Here is a 23851-nt window from a genome sequence, read left to right on the forward strand (position 1 = left end):
GCTAGGTTTTATTTATTTATTTATTTATTTATTTAATATACTATACAAACATGCACTATAAATATCTAGTAAATAATGTTCACAGTTTAGAAATGCACCCATGTACAACCTCTGCTATGGTACAGAATGGACCTAAAATTAGTACTGATTGAGCAAAATTTTGTATTTTCACACACAACAGTCACTTAAATGGTGCAAAAAAAAAAAAAAAAATTAAAAAAAAAATTGCCCAATGGGCATCGGTTCTTCAGGTGGAAACATCTTGTTGAGGTGAAAGGTCAGAGAAGAATGGCCAGATTGGTTTGAGCTGACAGGAAGTTTAGGGTAACTAAAATAACCACTCTTTACAACAGTAGTGAGCTGAAAAGCATCTCAGAAAGCATAATATGTCAAACCATGAGGCAGATTGGCTACAACAGCAGGAGACCACATCAGGGTCCACTTCTGTCCTGTCAGCCAAGAACAAGAATTTGAAACTACAGCAGGCACAGGCTCACCTGAAGAGCTGAAGATTGAAAAAAATGACCAGGCCATGTTTGTCCAGTCCAGTTTTGAGAAACTTGACACACATGTTTAAGCAATGATATCTGCACACGCATATTACGTGGATGAAAAACCCTGTTTAGAAAACTGTAGCCAGTGCCAGGGTGCTTGTCTGTGTTTATATGGGCCTCCTGTTGACTTCTCATAGACACGGCCTTTCACTCCGCCCCCGTCTCAGTCTGTTTGGAAAGGAAAACATGAAGGAATCTGGTAAGCACCTGGCACAGCCAATACTTTTACTGTGAGCAAAAAAAAAAACATAAAAAAAAAATTCAGAAAAATTTAGTAAGATAGGAAATGTATTAAAAGTAAAAAAAATAAATATGTGTTGGTAGCTTTTTTCCAAGATGGATCGATTTATTAGTGGTTAAGTTGGACCCAGAATGAATGATGTTAATTCTGACATTTTGGGGGGGGGTAATTTGTGTACATGGTGGCATAGTGGTAGGCATGTCTGCCTTGAACCTCTGTGGTTGGGGGGGTTTGATTCCCACCTCTGCCCTCTGTGTGTAGCTCGCATGTTCTCACCATGCTTTTTCCTCCGGGTACTCCGGTTTCCTCCCCCAGTCCAAAGACATGCATTGTAGGCTGATTGGCATTTCCAAATTGGCCGTGGTGTGTGATTGTGCCCTGCGATGTGTTGGGACCCAGTCCAGGGTGCGACCTGGGATAGGCTCCAGGCTCCCCTGCGACCCTGTGTAGGATAAGCGGTACAGAAAATGGATGGATGGATGGATTGATCTATCTATTGATACATGGGCAGGAATGGGATTAAAAAACAAATCATCGTTGTAATTCTCCTACTTAACCGCTTTAATCTTGACGAATGCACTATTAAACTGTGAATTGAAAACATAGCTTGATACTTCAGCCTATAATAACACACTTATAATGATTAATTATCAATACACAAAGGGTTAGGAATCTTTTCACATGCTGCTATAGTGGAACACGAGGCTTTGGAGTGCTGCACCGTCACATTCATTCATCTCTCAAATGCCACCAATAAGAGATTCGCAAACATATTAGATGTTACACCACATAGTCCTTGCATGCGCATGTGCTTACATCATCATCCTTGAAGCGTCAATAAAATCTGCCCTTCAGCTGTAGCAGCTTCAGGATCAAAGCCATCCATCTGAGTGGGACACACACAAAAGGCACGCGGTTCTATTAGATTTGTAGCCTCTGACTATTATGAGTTTTACTGTCACAATGAAAAATAGGACTCTCTGTGAAGCAAACGAGTGTGGAGAGTGCCCTTTAAGCACGACATTTAAAATGATGGGTCACACAGGAATAAGCAGAAATATAGGGAGATATACCCTCAGTGGCCACTTTATTAGGAACACCTCCACGTTCATGCACATATGCAATCAGCCAATCATGTGGCAGCAATGCAATGAATAAAATCATGCAGATACAGGTCAAGCGCTTCAGTTATTGTTCACATCAAACATCAAAATGCTCAATGACTTTAAGCATGGCATGGTTGTTGGTGCCAGATGGACTGGTTTGAGAATTCCAGAAACTGCTGATCTCACACACAACAGTCTCTAGAGTTTACACGGAATGGTACAAAAAACATCCAGTGAGCAGCAGCTTTGTGGGTGGAAATGCCTTGTTGGTGAAAGAGTTCAGAGGAGAATGGCCAGGCTGGTTTGAGTCGATAGGAAGGTTACAGGAACTCAAATTACCACTCTTTACAACTATGATGAGCAGAAAAGTATCTCAGAAAGCATAACATGCCCAACCTTAAGGTGGATGGGCTACTGTACATCAGCAGGACACCACATTGGTTCCAATCAACCAAGATCCTACAGTGGGCACAGAGGCAACGAGACTGGACAGTTGAAGATGACAAAGACCAGACATCTCATTTTTCAAAGCAGGAACAGAACAAGTCTAAATTTGTGCATAAGATCCCTCAGAACACACACACACACACACACACACACAGACAAAATTGGCATTTATCACTTGTACATATGTTCAGCTGTACGCAAATTTATGTTGATGAATTCAAAACATTGTAAAATGATGTGCTCGTGCACAGCTACTCTCATTTGCATAATGAAATTGCTATTTATAGCAAACACTTTTCCTTTAAAAAGCCCAGTAGCTCATGGCAATGCTTTGCTGCGGATGGCGTAGAGAATGTCAAAAGGTCTAAGGAGATGACAGTGAAGTTACTTACAGACAATGAGATACTACTGCACGAGGTAAAGTGGGGCGGGGGGGGGGGGAGTTTATTCGGTAGGCTACTTTTACAAGTGGCTTGTCATTATTGTAGTATTTTCCGCTGCTATATTTGGAAATGTAATGCTCTGCAGTGCGAGTGATATTACTGCATGTAAGACGTATCATTTTTCAGCCCATAGTTTGTTGGAAAATAGTAGTTACTATAGAAACAATAAGATATTAGCACCTGCGATTTGAATTACAGCCAGGACTACTGTCAGAGCTGCTGTTACAGAAATCCTTCTGACCAACCAGATTCAAGAATTCAGCAGCACTGTGGGGTCAATATCCTTTAACAATAGTCATGGTTTTTGCAATAAAATGGCTAGAAACAAATCAGTTGACGAATCTCCAGTTCCTCTCTAAGAGACAGTCAGATGTTTTGAATCTGTTATGTTGTTCATGGTGGCATGCCAGATTTGAAGAACCAGCCTGATTTATCAACAAATCAGACCCTCAAGTTCTACTGTCCTGGAGAGTTTACCTCCAATCTCAAACTCACCCTTTTTTTGTTGTTGTTGTTGTTTTTTTAACAGCAGAATGCTTCTATAGAGGACTTAATCTGTCAAAAAAAAATAAAAAAATCGGGTTTGTATCTGGTCCCCCACCAGAGATAATCAACCTGAAAGTGAAGGAAATTTTAAAAACGGCACTTTCTCGCCCCATCAAAAAAAAGTCTCAAACCTGAAATGTTCTGCTTGCACATGATTCTTACCCAGGTACCCCCTAAAAAAAACTAAGACTGAAACTCAAGCCCTTCCCATTATAAATTTACCCTAAAAGTGGAACTGTGAGCAATCTCGAGCATTACATTTGGAATTGTGTTCTAAGTCTAAAGAACATGAATGTGCAAAATGTTTATATATGATCTGATCATGTACCTTGTAAATGTGCTCTACAGATCAGTTTTAGTACCAAGGAGCTCGGATCATCCTGAGCCGAGATACTGAGGTTTCTGTAAACAGCTGTATAACCAAAATTTGTTGCGTGTCATGACACAAAGATGGCCACCGTAGTTAAACCAAGTAATAAATAAATAAATAAATATTGGTGGTTTTGCAATGCCAATACATACAGGTAATCACTTAATAACAACAACAAAAAAAAATTAGGAAACATAAAAAATGTCATTAAAAAGCAACCTGCATTGGACTTCTTGAGATGGAATAAGCCTACTGTATTTTTTTTTTTTTTTTTACAAGTATTTGTACTTGTGTTTATATTTCAGCTAACGAACAACTCTGTAACATCTGAGTTATTATCATGCTAGATATCATTTGAGATAATAGGAATAAAGCTGATATAGTAATAGGAATAATGGCTCGCTCAGTCTTAGCTAAAATATTCCTCTGCTCCTTGGTTGCTTGGTGAAAGAGGCACAGATTGACCATTAGTAACAGAAATCAGAGTGTGATATGAGGTGTACGTCTTTTCCTATTATGGAACTTTCTACTTTTACTTTCATACTTTATGTAAACTTGAGATTATTCTTTTTCTGCTTTAACTTGAGTGAAGAATTTGACTTTTACCAGAGGTACTTTCACCCCGCTTGTGCCTGCACGTATGCCTTAATTCTGAATAGATGCATGTTATAAAAGCAGACCATGGTAAGTCTACACACACACACACACACATACACAGTTTTCTCACCAGGTGTGATTATGTTTTCTGCTTTATACACCCATTGACTGGGACCTGTCTGTTTAACCAACACTGTGTATGAAGGCACAACAATAAAACTATCATTTTTGCATTTACGAGAGGAACTGAGTAAATTCTATTGGGTGTGAGGCAAAATTTTTATGACCAATGAGCGAAAGTTTCTATTGACAGCTATGATGAGAATGCTGGAGGCATGGCAAGTGTGTGTATGTGCTTGTGCATGGCAGGGAGACGATAAACGTGCCAAGCTTCTCTGCCTCCCACACATTTTCAGATGTTTGATTGTGTGAGTCCTCTAGAGGACCGTGCATCACTTGGTTCAACCCACACACACCTGCACTCACTCACACACATACACACATACACACACACAAACACACACAGTTTGTTGACTGGTGAGCTTTGAGCTTCACCTCAACAGCTTAGACTGCCTGCATTATTTAATGTGTCTGCTGCACAGAGGAAGGCTGCAATTCAGGAGACGGAGAGGACATGCAGAGATCTCTTCATTCCCATAAAGAAGCACGGAGAGGCAGATAAACACAATACACATGTAAGACAAACAGAGTAACACACAGGTCCATGGGTCATAGTCTTACCTTTGGATAGCATAGTAATACATATGCACACACTTGTGTTCATGGTCACACAGGCATCCACATGCATGAACCTACGCATGCAAACATACCACAGTTCCCTCCATAAATATTAGCTTCCTTGGTAAATATGAGCAAAGAAGGCTGTGAAACATGGTCTTTTTTTGTTGAACTTTTTAATCTTTTGTTCAAAAAATTCACAAAAATACTCTGCGCTCATGGATAGCAAACAATTGCAAACACAACACAGGTTTATCATACATATATATATATATATATATATATATATATATATATATATATATATATATATACATATATATATATATATATATATATATATTTGTTAAATATATGTGTGCAATAATGATTGGCACCGTTATGAATTCATGTGAGAAAAATATATTTGAAGTATATTCCCAGTGATATTTTAAAAAATTTTAGTACACCTGGGTGACTAGGAACAGGAAATTGTTCAACCATGACTTCTTGTTTCACAGGGGTATAAATATGAGGTAACACATAGGCCAAATTCCCTTAGTCATTCATAACAATGGGTAAAACCAAGGAATATAGCTGTGATGTGCGGCAAAAGGTTGTTGAACTTCACAAAATGGGAAGTGGCTATAAGAAAATAGCACAAGCATTGAAAATGCCCATTTCCGCCATCAGGGCAATAATTAAGAAGTTCCAGTCAATTGGAAATGTTATGAATCAACCTGGAATTGGACGTGTGTCTATATCGTTTCAACAATTGTGAAGAGGATGGTGCGAGTGGCCAAAAAATCTCCTTTAAAGTTTAATGTTTTTGTGGCTGTTATTTTCTGCCAGACGACCTGGACATTTTGTTAGGATACATGGCATGTATCTGACTGACTCTGCCAGAAAGCTTAAAATGGGCCATGGTTGGATCTTCCAGCAGGACAATGATCCAAAATATACATCAAAATCAACACAAAAAATGGTTTACTGACCACAAAATCAAGGTCCTGCCATGGCCATCCCAGTGCCCTGACTTGAAACCCATATAAAACCTGTGGGGTGAACTGAAGAGGAGAGTCTACCAGCATGGACCTCGAAATGTGAAGGATCTGGAGAGATTCTGTATGGAGGAATGGTCTCAGATCCCTTGCCGTGTATTCTCCAATCTCATCAGGCATTATAGAAGACTCAGAGCTGTTATCTTGGCAAAGAGAGGTAGCACAAAGTATTGACTAAATGGCTGCCAATAATTGTTGCACACCTATATTTAACAAAGATTTTTTTTTTTTGGATAAACCTGTTTTTTGTTTGCAATTGTTTAATATCCATGAGAGCAGAGTATTTTAGTGAATTTATTTTAACAAAAGATCAAATGGTTAAACAATAAAGACAAATTTTCACAGCCTTCTTTGCTCATATTTACCAAGGGTGCCAATATTAGTGGAGGGCACTGTAGCACTGTGTGTGTGTGTGTGTGTGTGTGTGTGTGTGTGTGTGTGTGTGTGTGTGTGTGTGTGTGTGTGTGTGAGAAACAGATGACATGAAAATGAATCTACTGAGCTACTGCCCTCTCCTGGTCTAAAAAAAAACAGCATCCCAGATCATGACTGTGCATACTTACTCTATTTATTCAGTTTTATATACAAATATTACTCTGGAGGTGAAAATACATTTACTGATCATGTTAAAATATAAAATCTGCAGTGTATACCAGATAGAAAGAGCATTTCAGAACTGAGCTAAAGATATGCTGCAGTGATTTTTAAACCAGAATAAGGTTTAAAGAATAAGGTTAGAGGAAACTAATCAGCACCGTTGTGGTATGATGCAGCTCAGTGCAAAGCGAAGTAAATAATTTTCCTATAACAGCACATTTCCTCACTTCCTCTTGAGGAAAATCTGCTACCGGGAAACCACAAAGCATGATATCTTCAGTTCTTAGACATGGTGGAAAAACTTACAGTAACTTTCTGCTGTTAATTCAGTACATTGACACTGGAGACTGCTTCCATAGTTTCTTGCAGAAAGATAGCTATGATGTTTATTCTTAGGCATACATTATGTGGAGTGTCTGCCATGCAAGTCCCTGTGAACGATCTGTTACTATAGAAACGATAACATTTTAGAATGAGCACATTAATATAAACCTGTGATTTGCCTTACAGCTGGAACTTCTACTGGAACTGCTGTTATAGAAACTTCATCAACACCTTCTGACCAATTAGATTTGTGAATCATTTTTTAACAAAAAAAATAATTAAAAAAATCAAGCTTTTGGTCACGATGTTTACTGACTGCTTCAGCAACTGCCTATAGACGTGCATTATATGCAAGTGTAGAGTAAACAGGTTTTTGGGTCTTTTCTCAGTACAGGGAAACGCGTCATGATTCTTGATTGCATTTGCACATGTACCGAGATTCAGTTGAAAACTTTGTGTGATTCCTTCTTAGGTGCTTAACAGCACCTACACTGCATCTGCATCTACCTAAACAGATCATTTTCCTTTATACAGAGTCAAGAGCTTAATTTATATATTCACATCAGTTCGTTCTATGCATAATAACAAACTAACTACAATGTACTGAGTTGCCATTTAATGAGGTCATTAATGAGGTCAATGGGAAGGATCCAGAATAATACTACTGCTGACCTGATGTTATTTGAAAGGCTCTAAATGAAATACATACCAGAGGAAACTAAATAAAAAGGCGGTAGTGGATACTGAAATTCAACTATATTGCTTTGGCAGGAGAGAGATTCTCTGGGTCACTCCAGTGTATGGTATTTAATAACATAGCCTACTGTATGACGGTAGGTACAAAGTGGGTGTATCTAATAAACTGGCAATGCGATCTATTTCTAAGCTTCAAATAAAAATAAAAAAAATACTGTTCTTGGTTAACAAGGAACTATTCTAATACTGATTCTGAAAGCTTTACAAGAGGAAATCTGAATTTAAAAAGATATGGTAGTGTAGCACATCATAGATTCAGTACTGAAAAAACAGACTATATTGCTTTGGTGTGACGGAGATTGTCTCGGTCTGGATGACTGCATTGGATCACTCTGCTCACTGTAATCTTCAATCTTTTTGCAGTACCTGGAGGAAAACAGCACCAACTCCAAATCTCTACAATCTGGTCTCAAAGGCAAAAAAGGTTGTCACTGCTGTGTGGCTCATTTAGCCCAGTGTCCAGGATCTGGGAGTTAGTACAGGACTTGGCAAGTCTAGAGGGAGCGAGACAGACAGAAACGTTAAAATAAATAAATAAAAAGTCACCTTTTACTGAGGAGGTTGAATTGGAGTGTTAAAGGGAGAAGTATTATCAAGAGAAAGGTTAAGGGCTACAGCTAGATCGTTATTGCAATTGCTACAGTAGGGCCCAAAAGAACTGTTTACGAATTATTTATCAACTGCTTATCCTTGAAACCACTGTAGCTGTGTGAAACTCTTATGAGAATGGGAAATATACTGTATGTGACCATGTTATTCACACATTATTTGCTTCATTTTCTAAAACTGTGATGCAATATGGAGTTAACTGTTGTCATCACCTTAAATACAGTCCTCTGATCAGCGTGCAATATTTACCCAACTGCGTTGATTCATATTAAATATGAATAATGAATAATATGAGTAATATAACCTGACAAAACGAAGTTTGTTTTTCCACAAACCACGTAGCTCAGACTTCTGGACCAAACTGTATGTCTATATGTAAATCATATTAACTGCTATGTTATGTCACATGACCACATCACTATTAATACACACCCTTGAGTGCACTGATGATTATGTGAGATGAAGTTACGTGGAAGGAATGAGCAAAAAGAAACAGACTTATTTGTGACTGAGGCCTTTCATGAAAGGCGAGATATCTTTGTGAGTAAAGGAGACATACAGAAGACTGGTGGACATTTTCCTAACATCATGTTCCAAAGTCTTTAACTGCTCTTATATTTTTTTACATAAATTAAAGAAAATCACACTTTTTACCCATGTATTGTTCCATTTAATGTTTTGGAAGTCCATGAAACAAGTTATCCCTTACATTATAGCAACTATAAACTATTCTCTCTCTCTCTCTCTCTCTCTCTCTCTCTCTCTCTCTCTCTCAAAAATTGTCATGTTACCAAAAAACCACAAAGAGTTTACAGTGATAAAAAAAATAATAATAAAGGAACAGCTTTATGACACTGGAGACTCTTTGCGTGTTAAATAAGTCCCATCCTCACAGAAACTACATATTTTTGTAAACCATTGCATAATCCAAGAATGATTCAAGTCTCCATGGAATAACAGTTACTATAGAAACATTATTAGAAGGATACATTAATTAACATAAAGCCTTCAGAGCTATGCTGTTATGGAAAATTTATCGACACCATCTGACCAATAAGATTCAAGAATTCAAGGCGCTGTGGTATAAATGTATGCGGTGTATGTAATGAATATAATGACTGTAATATCCTAATTCTTTGCCATAAAGTAAAATAGAATGAAGTTTTCATAACTTTTTCATAAAAGTACTGAAAAACGTCCTAATGAAGAAATCAAACGAAAGCGATTGAAATAGTTCAACACAGTGGATGCTTCAAGTGGTTTCCCCAAATTCAACTGAAAATACAACTTATAATGATTTCTCCAGTCTCTAAATTATTCAACCCCTTCATAGCAAGCATCTTTAGTACTTAGTAGAGCATGCTTTTGCTGTAATGACCTGCTGCAAATGAGATGCATCGCTTTTGGCAGCGTTTATGAGGAATCGTAACCCATTCCTCATGAGCAATGGCCTCCAGTTCAGTAATATTCTTGGGTTTGTGTGCTGCAACTGTTGTCTTCAAATCCCACCAGAGATTTTCTGAGGTTCAAGTCAGGTGACTGTGATGGACCTGTAGAATCTTCCAGAACATCTTCTGCAACTAAGCCTTTGGTGGAATTTGAGGTATGCTTGGGATTATTGTCCTGTTGGAAGGTCCAGTGACACCCAAGCTTCAGCTTCCTTCCAGATGGCATGATATTGTTTACTAGGATTTCCTGATACTTCAATGAATCCATCTTGCCTTCCACACGCTGCAGGTTTCAAGTGCCAGAGGATGCAAAGCAGCCCCAGAGCATCACCGAGCCACCAACACGCTTGACTGTGGACAGAGTGTACTTTCTTCATTCTTCTTCCTCCAGACATACCGCTGATCCATCATGCTGAAAAGTTCCAATTTTGTTTCATCGCTTCACAGAACAGAATCCCAAAACTTCTGTGGCTTATTTATATGATTTCGAGGCGACTTTTCTTGTGCTTTTGGGTCAGTAGTGGTGTACGTCTTGGAGTTCTGACATGGAAACCTTCTGCGTTTAGTACATGTCTTACTGCGCTCACTGAAACCTCCGTACCTGTTACCACCAAGTCTTGCTGCAGGTCTTCTGCAGTCACTCGAGGGTTTTTCACAACCTGCCTTCTCAGAAATCTGCTTGCAGTCGTTCATAGCTTCCTTTTTCTGCCCCATCCAGGTAGTGTACACTCAACAAACCCCTAGCCAGTTCAGGTATTTCATGTGTTCTAGCTCAAGCACACCTGATGCAACTAATCAAGGGCTTCATTAGTTACACCAGGTGTGCTTGAGACAACACCTGTTTTGCATATTTATGCTGTTTCTGTTCAGGGGGTTGAACAATTTTGAGACTGGAGAAGTCATTATAAGTTGCATTTTCAGTTGAATTTGGGGAAACCACTTGAAGCATTCACTGGGTTGAACTATTTCAAATGCTTTTGTGTGAGCTGTTCATTGCAAACAGCTGAAAGTCTGTAAATTTTGACAATAAACCTGATATGCAATGGGGCTTGAATCATTTTGACTGCAATAGTAGCTGCAGCCTGATAGCATTTTACTTTACAGTCAAAGCTTAACACAAAAATGGGTAAATAAAACATCTGAGAGATGAAAAAGAAGCGCAAGTCAGACATTAGTTCCCTGGTTGACTGATGAGAGAGTGAGCATGCGTGTGACCTGATGAATAAAGATATGGATAGATAAAGATCTAAATGAGCTGTTGTAGAAACTAAAGGAAGCTGCAAGGTTTTACAGTATCTCTGCACAGTGCTTATGGAATGCGAGAAAAGCTGGGATGGAGAAAGACATACAGATTGATGAACATGATCAATACAACAGGGAAGGTTATGTCATGGGGGAAGATAATGAAATTAGATTATGTTTAGACTAAACCACCATTTATTACCTGCAGAATACTCAAAGCTATCCAAACTGTAGCTACGGACAGAGAGAGAAAATAATCAAGGCCTGTAGAAATGCAGCGTTTACTGCCTGTATTCCCAATTCCAGCTCCCAACATTATTAAAAAAAACAAAAACAAAACAAATGACAGACTAAAGAATTAAGGGAATTCTCTGATTGTCCCATTAGAGTACATTTCCAGTATTTCTGATGCTGTAAAACCCCATATGTCAGCAAGCTTATAAAACATTCTTACTGCATGAAAATAAATTCCACCAGTCTAAAGTCCTATTTGGACGGGTTTTCAGATATATGGTCGGTTATATGATCAGATATATGATAGCTTGCCTTATGACTATTCACAATTATTTAACTCATCATCATCAGGATTGAACCTGGGTTGCCTTGTGAGGTGGAATGACACCTGCATCACTATCATGCCACATATGATTTAATCACGTTAATTTAATACTACATTTATTTCATCCCAGCAACGCCGACACCCTCGTGAGATTTTATAACGTCTAACAACATTTATCCTGTCAGTACAACGTGAATTGATCACGCTCACTTTACATAATACCAAAAAAAAAGTCATTAGAAACATGCTTAAATTAAATTTAGTAAAAGTGATTGAATCACGTTTTAGTGATAAACTAAACATTTTTATGTAAACTATACGTACTATGTTCTCTTAAATCTGCCCATTAACATATTCTCTTATCCCCCCCCCCCCCCCCCAATTGTAAGAAGCGGGGACGTCAAATAGCTGAGATAAAAGATTGGGAAACCATTTGTTATTTCTGATTAAGGCTTGTACTCAGTTTCCTCCTAATGGTTCCATTTCGTTTTGGTTTCCATTTAATTCAGCTAAGAAACATTCTGTTTTCTCCTTGTTCTTTTGTTTTCTTCCAGCGTTTTCTTTTACTCCAGTAAGCTTTACCTAAGCTTTATCTCACCCTATAAAGTGCATGACTGAAATAGTAAAGATAGAAGTCAATGGGATCCAGTATGTCAGAGTATATAAGCATGTTCTTTTTTCATTCTATTCTACTATCTCCAGGATGTGTCCTTTTAGCCCGCATTAGGGAAGGGACACTATAAAGGAAACTGAAGTGAGGGTTTATGAGGCAGGATAAGTGTCTCACCTTGAAAACTCTTCATCCAGACCATCATTTACCTCCTGTGAAGAAAGTGAATTAAATTTAGATGCAACCATGTTGTCCTTTGTGTATAAGGTCGATAGTCAGGTGCAATGTGATCAGTGAGTGCACAGTGGGCAAATGATGTTCTTACCAAGCTGATGTTGTTGATGTTGTTTTCAGTCTTCTTGAACTTCTCCAGATGGTTCTCCAGGTTCTCCGTTTCTTCCATGTGAACTTTGGGGCAATCCTCAAAGTCCAAAATGTTCTCTTTAACTGCATCTATAGGAAGTACATCTTAAAGTAGCAAAAAAATTTGCATAAATTCTTTGTCCTGAATTTAATAACTTTTTAGTGCACTTCGTAACCTTGAAGATGAGACATTCTCTCATAAAATGTTAGGGCAATATAATAAAGAATCACAGAATCTCCCGTGAACTTCAGCTCATTGTAGAAATAATGTGACGAACAATATTTGGAGGTCTTGAGAGAAATGTTTGCTAGGAACTCTAATCTCAATGCTTTTTTTTTGTTCCTTAAAACTGGTATGTGATGATGTCTATGGAAGACTATGATATTTCGACAACAGAACACATTACAAAATGTGAGTTAAAATAAGTTGTGTGTGTGTGTGTGTGTATATATATGACAATGTGTTCAGTACCAGGTCCTGTCGGGCTGAGAAGAGAGACAGATATATCAGGTTGTGTGTTATTACCTGTCTCTAAAACCAAGCCAGACTTTTGCTCTTTCTCTGGAAATATGAGAGAAGAGAGAGATTAATCAATAATCATTCATCATAAAATTACAAAAGAGAAATTATGTGGTATACATGGGTTGATCTAAGATGCTCTCAGAACTTTAAAAAAAAAAAAAAAAAAAACAAGCTGGTGTGGACAGTTTATCTCTTAGTGATGAACCTTCTCTGTCGAGCTGCCAGGACTCGAAGGCCACGTTGAAGGCTTGAGCTACGGTGAGTGTCACAGCCTGAGCCTGGGGGGGGGATAGGTGGGGGGGGATAGGTGGGGGGGGGGGGGTTAGGGATGAGAGTTCTTTATGAGAAAACATGCATTTAAAATATATACATATAATACTGCAATACTGAAACTGTTTATAAAACCTTTACAAAAATAGAAAACGATAAGATATTAAATTATTAAATTATCTGTCCATTCCAATGGATACAACATAGTTTAGTGTGACACCACCAACAGGGCACTTTCCATGCCCACTGTGAATACACAATCAGGTTTTATTGTGACATTACACACATCACCTTGCTCTGAATGGGTTAAGGAGTCTCTGACTTGTACTTGTGTACTGGGTAACACTAGAATTATTGCTTTGTGCGTCTTAGATCCTGTGACCTGTGGGTTATGGTTTTAGGATCACTCACTTTTCTTGTTTTGTTATCTATTCATGTGTGATTTGCACTAAGATTGTACCTGACAGACATTGTTTGTCTTTGTTCGCAGGCTAGCTCATGCAATGGACTAAATAAAAATAAATCCCCACAAGGCCAATACAGCTGCTACTATTACTTGTTAAAAGAAAGTACTGCATCTTTCCCATCTTCAGTCTCTGCATTATGATCTTGGCTCTCACTGAGCCTGAAATGATGTATTGGTTTAATAAAAAAAAAAAAAAAAAAAAAAAAATTTCACCAGTTTCTTCTTGGCACAGAGGAATGCGTGGCACTCCAGCGTCTCGTTTCGCTGGTTCTGAGCGATGTAGGCAAACACTTTGTCATGCGTTTTGTCGGCTGTGCAATACGATATTCTGGATGGAACAAAGTGATAAAAAGGTCACGACTGAGCTTTTCAAGTGTTAGATCAACCCTAAAGAGATGTATTTTGCAGCGCAAGTGTAGACTGTATAGTATTAGAGCAATTACTATTCCTACCATTTCTTTGTGCATTATGCATGAGAGCAGGAATAGCAGCTGTGAGACTTATCTCATGATGATTGGTGTGTTTTGGAGTCTGTCTCATAATGATGATGTCTAAATGGGTCGCTTTTAACCAAATGTATCTGAATTACTTGGAGCATGAATTTGTGCATATTTAACCCCAAAAACTTCAATTGTATATTAAAAAAAATTCATTAACAAAGAATTCCAAGCTCACCCATAAATCTTTTTGATTTCTGAATTCCATAGTAAGTCTACTGATTGTGCTGTGGATGGAGAATCAGAGACATTCACCTGTATATAGAGATGCGCTCTATAAGCTGATTGGAGACACGGTCGTAAATAAGCATTTCCTGAGGAAAGACTGTAAGCGTCACCTTAAGGAGCTTCTTGCCACTAGCTTTAGTCTAGAAATGAACAGATTTACATATGGAAAGGAGAATTAGTACAAAGAAGCATGAAAGAAACATTTCAAGTTGTTACTATTTGAATATGAGTAACTATTTTTCAACATTAAATGTATATAGAGATTGATCAGCTCATCTGAGAGTACCAAAGTGAAACAGTTCTGTAAATCTGTGGCTTTTCGAGTATGTTACTGTTTACAAATTAATGGGGAAAACGCCCCCATAACAACTTCAATTTTCCTTGCCATGGACTCGGCAGGAAAAGCGACGAACACCGTTCTTCAAAACGATATTCCTCACATGGTGTTTTGATGATACTGTTTGATTTCAGCGGTCCTTTATGATTACATTACACAAGATTATCCCAATAAAGTTTTGGTCAAATTCTACTGTCTACCAGTCTGTGTCAGAACTTGTTCTCCATGTCAGATCCTCTAATGACAGGTTAGCAAATAGCAGGAAGTGCAGATGTGAAGATGATCACCGTTGAAACGATCCTTTTGATGGCAGCGGCTGACACATCTTCACCTTTGGGCTGGTCAACAAGAGTCATTCCCATGTGCCTGAGGTTAAAGGTCATGCCATCCACAAGGGTATCCCTTGTGTCTGTCCAGTTCTCTGGAAGCTCTGGGGAAAAGGAATGAGGTAAAAGCTTTAAGGTCAAACAGAACAATAATTTTGCAAAGGAGTCCACAAAAGCAATGGAACGCTATACAACGTATATGGGGTTTAGGTATACATATGGTGCAGTGGGAAAATGCTGCAGAATAAAAGGTCAATATGTGAAGAATGCTAGGTAACTAAGACTCCCAGAAAATATGGTGATCTCTTCTTGCAAAGCAGAGGCTTAAAATACAGCGTGATAAAGACAAACATCTCCAAAGATCAGATCTCCAAAGAAGGACGTCTATGGCAAATCTGAGTCACTGTGTTTATGATCTATGGAACATGCAGATGGACCTGCACTTCATTTCCTCTACACTAGACTCTAGACATGATATGTTTGACAGTAAACACACAGTAACTAACTCAATGAAAGTGAACTGGTTCAGGAGACTCAAGTTTAAGTTTCATTAACTTGACACAAATAATTAGACAACAGGACGTGGAGTGGTTTCACTAAGAAACTTTTAAAGAGACTTTTGCCTATCATGCAGTAAGACAGTGATACAAAACACACTGCCAATTCAACAAAGGTCTTTATCAGGGGGGAAAAAAGTGGAAGGTTTTAGACTGGCCAAGTCAATCACCAGACCTTTACCCAATTGAGCAACATTTCACCTCTGGAAGAGAAGACTGAAGGGAGAAACCTCCCGAAACAAACAACTGAAAGAGGCTGCAGTAAAACCCTGGAAAAGCATCACAACTATTTGGTGATGTCAGTGAGTCACAGGCTTGATGCAATTATTGCAAACAAGGGATATGCCACCAATTATTATTATTATTATTATTATTATTATTATTATTATTATTATTATTATAAGTGTTATTAACTTTAATTTACTTCAAGACGTATCTGTTCCTATACTTTCGCTCATATAAAAATTGGGCGGTTTGATACAAAAGGGTATGTGTTTTATGTTGTTTAACACATCTAGATGTAAATACCAGGAAATAAAAATCCATCTTTTGCTCTGTCTCTGGTGTACAGCACAAACAAATGAATTAGCCTTGCTGTTCCAATCATTTCAGAGGGGACTGTATATCTGAAAGCGACTTTAGGAACAGAGATTGCGTGCTCAAACGAATACGGCCGAAAAGCCATTATGAAAGGCCATTTGAGAAAAAAAGAATGAGAAAAAAAAATCCTTTATTAGATGATAATTCAGTTCCTCAAAATCATCAGAATGTTTCTTAAAATGATGACTTAACATTACAGCAGCAAAGTCGATTTAATTTCAGATATTCTCCACACATTCACACCTCCGAGGTCAAAATATATACTAGTATTAATTGTTCGTACTGCATTTTTAACAGTTTTCCAACACATCTCACAGCCTTTCATTTGTGTTACAAATGTTTGGTTATAATTAGAGCTGCAACAACTAATCGATTAAATCGTTGTCAACGAATCTCATTATCGATTAATTGGTCTGCGCGCGGCACATTTACTCATTACCTTACTTCTGTTCCGAAAACACGCTTCAGAGAGTAAATACTAAAGTTGTGTCCCAAATGAAGTACTATACACTTACACTATGCACTATGTACTCTACTGTCTAGTGCAGTGTTTCTGCGGAACTCTAGTGGTCAGTGGTGTAATTGCAGGGGGTCCATAGGAAAGTTTTAAAAATGTTTAAATAATATTTTATATATATATATATATATATATATATATATATATATATATATATATATATTGTTAAATGTATCAAAATATCTTCAAACGAGATGTTTTAAAATTAATCAATTTGGTTATTCGCGTACATTCACAAATGTCACGTTGGCTGAGCTGACAGTCGTTCATTAATGGATTTATTTTAAATTTACTTTTTATAGATACAAAATTAAAAAAAAGTACGGAATTAAACTACAGTCCTAAATTAGTAATATATATTCTGGTGTGTGTATTGGGTTCTTTTCAGTCTTATATAATTGGACAAAGAGTTTTAGTCTTAAGTTTATATTTGTAACATCCCCAACCCCCCCCACCCCCCCCCCCCACCCCCGAGATTATGAAAACTATCGTTATTTGCAGCCCTAGTTATAATGTTTGCACTTGCTGCTTGTTCGGTCTTTAGTTAGAGCACGTGCATGAGTTCAGGAGAAGAGCTTTTCTGAAAGGAAACTTAACTTCTGCCGGGGTAGCAAACCAGAGCTTTACGCCTTAGTCAGTAGAGCAAGAAGAGAAAAAAAGTAGGTACATGGAATGCTGTTGAGTAGTGTCATTATAAACATGATCTTTAAAAAGCACTCAATGGATTTCATCTTTAGGATAATATTGACTATGCTTTAAACATATGGCTTCTGTGACTTGTTTAGTCTTGTTGGTATGGGAGAAAAAAAACCCTTTCAGGCTTAACTGGTGGTCCTGTAATTAAACTTCTTATAGTGATTTAATGCAATCTAAAGGAGACTCTGCTGTAAAAGCTTCTAACCTACATTTCTGGAACCAAGACATCTAGTGCACATTACTGATGATTATCCTCAGGCACTCTTAGAGGAGATCAATAACACAGCCAAAGTGATCTCTAAGAATGTGCAGGACACCCAGGAGGCCTTACTTACTGTGGAAACCTTTATTTTATCTGAATAATGCTCACTGAGAAGAAAGCAAGAGTACACCAAACACTTTTGTCCAGAAACGAAAAGTTCATCAAGGACATCAGAACAAATCTTATTTTTTAATGGAAACTAACAGTGCTGTGCATACAATGACCCCTTTGAAATAAACAGGAAATTACTCCAGTTAATAAAACTCCCTAAATATTATAAAATAAGCAAAGAAAGGAAAAGAAGTATGATATCATCGGGAGAGATATCTTAGTTAAACAGAAGATAGACAGATTTACAATGTTTGTGACAAGAACCCGGGGTCATGTAAAGAATAAATCACTTGGTACTGTGTTGTTATAGGAAAATAATCAACAACACGGTGGTGTGATGCAGCCCAGCATTAAGTTATTGTTACCACATGAACATTTATTATTTTCCAAAACAGCCATTCCCAAAGTGTTTCATTGGATTACAATTTTTAATCAATCAGAGAATAACGTGTCATGATTTTTATGCTTGTAGTTACATTTAATGTTGTGGATCTTCCACGAAACAAGGTAGGTCTATCAACAATGAAACTTCCATGAAACAAGGTCTATCACCTATGTTATAGCAGCTATAAACAATCGTTACCTCAGAAGCCTCTCACATACACTACTTTCATACCAAGTACCACAAGGCATGGCAGTTTCTTTCAGCTCAAAATGAATGTCAGGTTGGCTTCTGGTGCTGCCAAACTTTACTAAATAAATGTCAATAAAACTGTTGTTTAAGTAAAAGACATTCCATGGCTAGGTGTGTGTTACATGATTTTAACGCATGACTTGAAGGCAAAGAACCGCCTTAAAGAACACGTTAAAGCTGTCATTTGGCTGAAAGGATAAAAAATAATGTTTAATTTGCATTATTTATTTTATATATAGGTCATTAGATTTCTAAATCATACACAGAGATTAAGTAGTGTGATAAGATTATATTTCTTTCGCACGAGAGAGAGAGCAAGAGAGAGAGAAAAAGAAAACATGAGCAAGAGACAGAGACAGCAAGATAGAGAGAGGGAGAACGAGAGCAAAAGAGAGAGCGAGAGAGCAGGAGAGAGAGAGCAAGAGAGAGAGAGCGAGAGAGTGCAAGAGAGAAGGAGAGAGCAAGAGAGAGAGAGAGAGAGAGACAGAGAGAGAGAGCGCAAGAGAGAGAGTGCAAGAGAGAGAGAGAGAGAGTGCGAGAGAGAGAGAGAGTGCAAGAGAGAGTGAGAGAGAGAGAGAAACAGAGGGAGAGAGAGCAAGAGAGAGAGAGAGAGAGAGAGAGCATGCAAGAGAGAGAGAGAGAGAGCAAGAGGGTGAGAGTGTTCCAGTTCATCCCAAAGGTGTTCAGTGGGGTTGCCATCAGGGCTCTGTGCAGGACACTCGAGTTCTTTCACTCCTACCTTAACACACCATGTCTTCATTGGAGCATTATCATGCTGGAACAGGTTTAGGACAATCTTAATGTTACAGTATAAAGAGACATCCAAGACAGCTTTGTGGGAACAGTTTGGGGCAGAACCACTTAGGAGTGTGATGGTCAAGTGTGCACAAACTTTTATCATGCAGTCTATATAGTAAACAGTGATCAAGTCAGTCAAGGAGTGATTTTAGGAGAGATCTCAACCCAGTTCGCCTACTCAACTGACAGGCATGAAGTGCCTCTGGCCTTGGTCATGTTTTTAAAATAAAAACGGCGCACTGTGTTGAAGCGGTGAACTGCCAATCCGTTCAATTTTTTTTTTTGTCGCTGCAGGACATTTTGCTGAACAGACCCTAATTTCCATCTACCATGGACGCTTCCTTTTAAAGCCCAGTTGTTGCTATACTCCAGTCCTATACTGCAGGCTGAGCTTTTGAAAAAACCTAACAATTCCCTTCATAACACGCACTGCTTCCAACTGTTGAACTGGATGGCATTTTATAAACTTGGGCAGGCCAGTGGCAGCTCAGTGGTTAACCTGTTAACATTCTAGAGTTCTTCGAAAATTTGCATAGTAATAAAGGGTTCAATTAAATGTTTTACATTTAATCTACCGTCATTCCCTTCATTCCATTTAGTCATACTTCATTCCCCCAGTTAGTCTACCTCCCTAGTATGAGCAGGACATGGACACGCAAAACACCTGGCTATAAATCGTAGCTCCGTAAAAGGCCATTTGAAACACTCTTCATTACAAAGCAGCCGTTTTGCGCCAAGTGGTGCAATTTCTCATTGGAAGTGTGTGACTTTGGAGCTTTGGAAGGGCACCAAGGCCACCACTGCTTTAACAAGAAATGATTTCTGTAACACGGCACATAAAATGGAGGGAGATTTTTTTATTATTGAAAATTGAAATCGGCATCAACGAAGCAAGAAGCATTATTTGGACTTGTTTTTCATATCACGGATTTAGATTGGGGGTTTGACTTCAAGTGCAAGTGAGAGTGATGGAACAGGCTTGTTCGTTAAAAGATCACTGCCGTTGGTAAAAGAATTTAATTTGGTACTTCTCTGAGGCAAAGCTTTATCATAGTAACACTTATATTGGATGTTTCTCATTTCTTTAATTGTGCCTCATTTCCTTTGCTTCCCTTCCTCTCTTCTTAACTCAAGGACGTTCAGAAAAAGGTGCAATGGAGGAAGCCATCGAGACAGGAGGAATCGTTTTCCAAATAAATCGTCCTTGCTCCCTGACGCATCACTTTAAAGTGCAGACTTTAGTCAGTTTATTTATGGATGACGTTTCCATCGACCTACAGAACAGTGATTATACACTAAATTATTCTTAATTAAAACATTATAGCATGTCACCTCACTTTTCCCTCTTTTATGCAACGATTTTATTCGTACCCACTGATTAGTGAAATAAGATTATGAATCTTATATTTGTGGTCCATATTCTTGAATCATTTATTGTCATTTGGTGTTTTTTTTGAGAGATATGGAGCATTTTTACTGTAGGCAAACACACACACACACACACACACACACACACACACACACACACACACAAACCTCTGCAGTGGTTAGAATGCCAAGTAAACAGCTTTTAAAGAGCATTTTACTAAGTAATATGATTATTTTCCCTCGTGCAACGTGCTTGAATTCTAGGAATTTTAAGCCTGCGCTCATGGTATTAAGTAGTCCTTAAGCACTAAGTAGCTCCTATGGGGTCAAGACACTGCTGAAGTTTCCATTTTAGAAACAGGTAGGGTCATGGGGTTTGCAAGCTGTAAAGATGTTAGGATTTTGAGCTGGAAGAAATGAACACAAAATCAAGGAAGCTCCACAATATTTGCAGGAGCTTGCAAGTTTTCAAATTTGGGCCAAGACGCGTCATGTGACATCATCACAACGCGCAGTCAGCCAAAGCCCCCTTTGATTCAAGTGCGTCAAACATGAGTAAAGCTAAAAGGGCTCATTTACAGCTAACAAACATCACTGAAAAAAGGCCGTGCAAAAGAATTTCGTGCACTTGCAATTTCGCTAATTTAAGTAGTTTTCCACAAAAAAATTAAATAAATAAATAAATAAATAAATAAATAAATAAATAAATAAAAAAGCCACAGCACAATCAAGCATTTCTGCCCGCAACAACTACAAAAAAAAAAAAAACCTGTATGGACTGGTTATTGTCATAAGAAAATAGAACATTGTATGCTTTTCCAAGATTGTATCGTTGAAATGTCTTTAAAAAAAATGATTACGACTAACCATAGAAAGCTTTGGAGCTGATGAGGTGACATGATGGTCTCATACCCAGAAAATATTACATTGTGGCCACGAGTTGCCAAAGTCATGGCCACAAATTGTGTACATTTGAGCCCACGACTTAAGGATGATGTTGCACCACATATTAATAGGTGGACTACAGGTCACCTCAGCAGCTCTGTAAGCCCTTTCCCAGTGGAAGTAGCTGTTCTGTAGAGACTGCAAAGTTCCTTGACCTCAAGTGAGCAAAATATAATGAAGGAGCTATAAATCAAGCTGCTTCTATTCAGTAGCACACAATACAGGGCCTGTGTATGTGCTAAACTGCGTACTGCCCCTGGTTGCACAGTGTGAAGCCTCACAGCTCCAGCATTCCCAGCTCAATCCTGACTTCATATATTATATATTATATAAAACTGATCAGCTATAACATGAAAGCCTCTGACAAGTGATGTGAATAACATTGATTATCGTAGGAAGCACGTGAACAGTCAGTTCTCAAAGTTGATGTGTTGGAAGCAGGAAAATAGGCAATCATAAAGATTTGAGCAACTTTGACAAGGGCCATATTGTGATTTTGTGACTGGGTCAGAGCATCTCCAAAATGGCAGGTCTTGAGGGTTGTTCCTGGTGTGCAGTGGTCCTACCAAAACTGGTTCAAGGAAGGACAACCAGTACACAGGCAACAGGGTCATGGGTGCCCAAGGCTCATTGATACACGTGGGGAGTGAAGGCTAGCCCATCTGGTCCAATCTCACAGAAGAGCGACTGTATCACAAATTGCTAAAAAAGTTCATGCTGGTTATGATAGAAAGTTGTTAGAACACACAGTGCATAGCAGCTTGCTTCATGTGCTCTGAGAGAGAAAGATAGATAGATAGATAGATTCTGCTGGGAAACTTTGGGTCCTGGCATTCATGTGGATGTTACTTTGATACGTACCACCTACGTAAACACTGTTTCAGACCAAGTACACCCAACAGTATTCCCCAGTGGCAGTGGCCTCATTCAGCAGGATAATGCGCCCTGCCACACTATAAATATTGTTCAGGAACGGTTTGAGGAACATGACAAAGCATTCAAGGTGTTGACTTGGCCTCCAAATTCCCCAGATCTCAATCCGATCAAGCAGCTGTGGGATGTGCTGGACAAACAAGTCCGATCCATGGAGGGCCAATCTCGCAATTTACAGGATTTAAAGGATCTGCTGCTAACCTCTTAGTGCCAGATTCCACAGCACACCTTCAGAGGTCTTGTGGAGTCCATGCCTCAATGGGTCAGAGCTGTTCTGGCAGAACAAGGGGGACCTACACTACTATTAGGTTTTAATGTTATGGCTGATCCGTGTATACGTATATTAAAAGAAAGAAAGAAAGAAAGAAAGAAAAAAGTATATAAAAAGTGGTTATTGTGAATTAAGAAAGGACATAAGAACATAAGACATTTTAAAGCTGAAAGAATCTTAAACAATGTCTTCCATAAACAATGGGAAACTATTAGCTCGTCTTCCCTGTTACCAGGCAGCCAATTCGTGGCTGCGTCCCAAACCACGCACTACTGCACTAAATAGTATGCCCAAATAGTGCAAGTCACCTGTGGATGGAGAACGTTACACTCACTCACACACAGAGAGAGAGAGAGAGAGAGAGAACTAATATAGACCAAAAATGAGTGAAATGGTGTTAATTGAGTCTGAGAGTTAACAGAAATGTCCATAAAATCTTTACTCACTTTTATGTTTAGCGGCGTGCCACGGTTGCTTGGAGACACTCGGACTCTGCATAACCCTTCTGGCTGATTTCAGCACGTCCATACTGAACCTCAGGTAATATATTTATATTCAAAATCCCTAAACAAACCCAAACATTCGCTGTCTATAAGCGCCTCATCCGATCCGTGGACTTTCTCCTCTCTGTTTTGATGCTGTTATCCAGCTGCACTCATTTTCAGCTCAGGGTCCGAGTGGGCGGAGTTATGAGTGTCAATCATAAAAAAACCCCGCACGTGCCTTAGCAACGCTACATTGTCTATAAGCACTGTATACAGTTTTAATTAAAATATTTCAGTTTTTCCCAAACAACAATTTTTCCTCCTTAACTGTTTGCCTACATCTGAAATTCTTTGTACTTATGCTTGTGTGTGTATGTATGTATGTGTGTGTATGTATGTATGTATGTATGTGTGTGTGTATATATATATATATATAT

General features: G+C 38.5%; 1 protein-coding gene across 1 annotated transcript; it reads right to left on the bottom strand.

The window, feature by feature from the left end:
* Nucleotides 1-12400: 12400 nt before the first annotated feature.
* On the bottom strand, nt 12401-23851 carry ldlrap1a (low density lipoprotein receptor adaptor protein 1a). Its single transcript, XM_053638849.1, has 7 exons — nt 23376-23851; nt 15199-15341; nt 14602-14714; nt 14063-14177; nt 13319-13391; nt 12553-12680; nt 12401-12439 (listed from the first exon to the last, which is right to left on the bottom strand). The coding sequence occupies exons 1-7, from the start codon at nt 23455-23457 to the stop codon at nt 12401-12403; spliced, it is 693 nt and encodes a 230-aa protein (XP_053494824.1). The 5' UTR covers nt 23458-23851.

This window comes from Ictalurus furcatus, chromosome 12 (genome assembly GCF_023375685.1).
Source record: "Ictalurus furcatus strain D&B chromosome 12, Billie_1.0, whole genome shotgun sequence".
NCBI classification, from domain to species: Eukaryota; Metazoa; Chordata; class Actinopteri; order Siluriformes; family Ictaluridae; genus Ictalurus; species Ictalurus furcatus.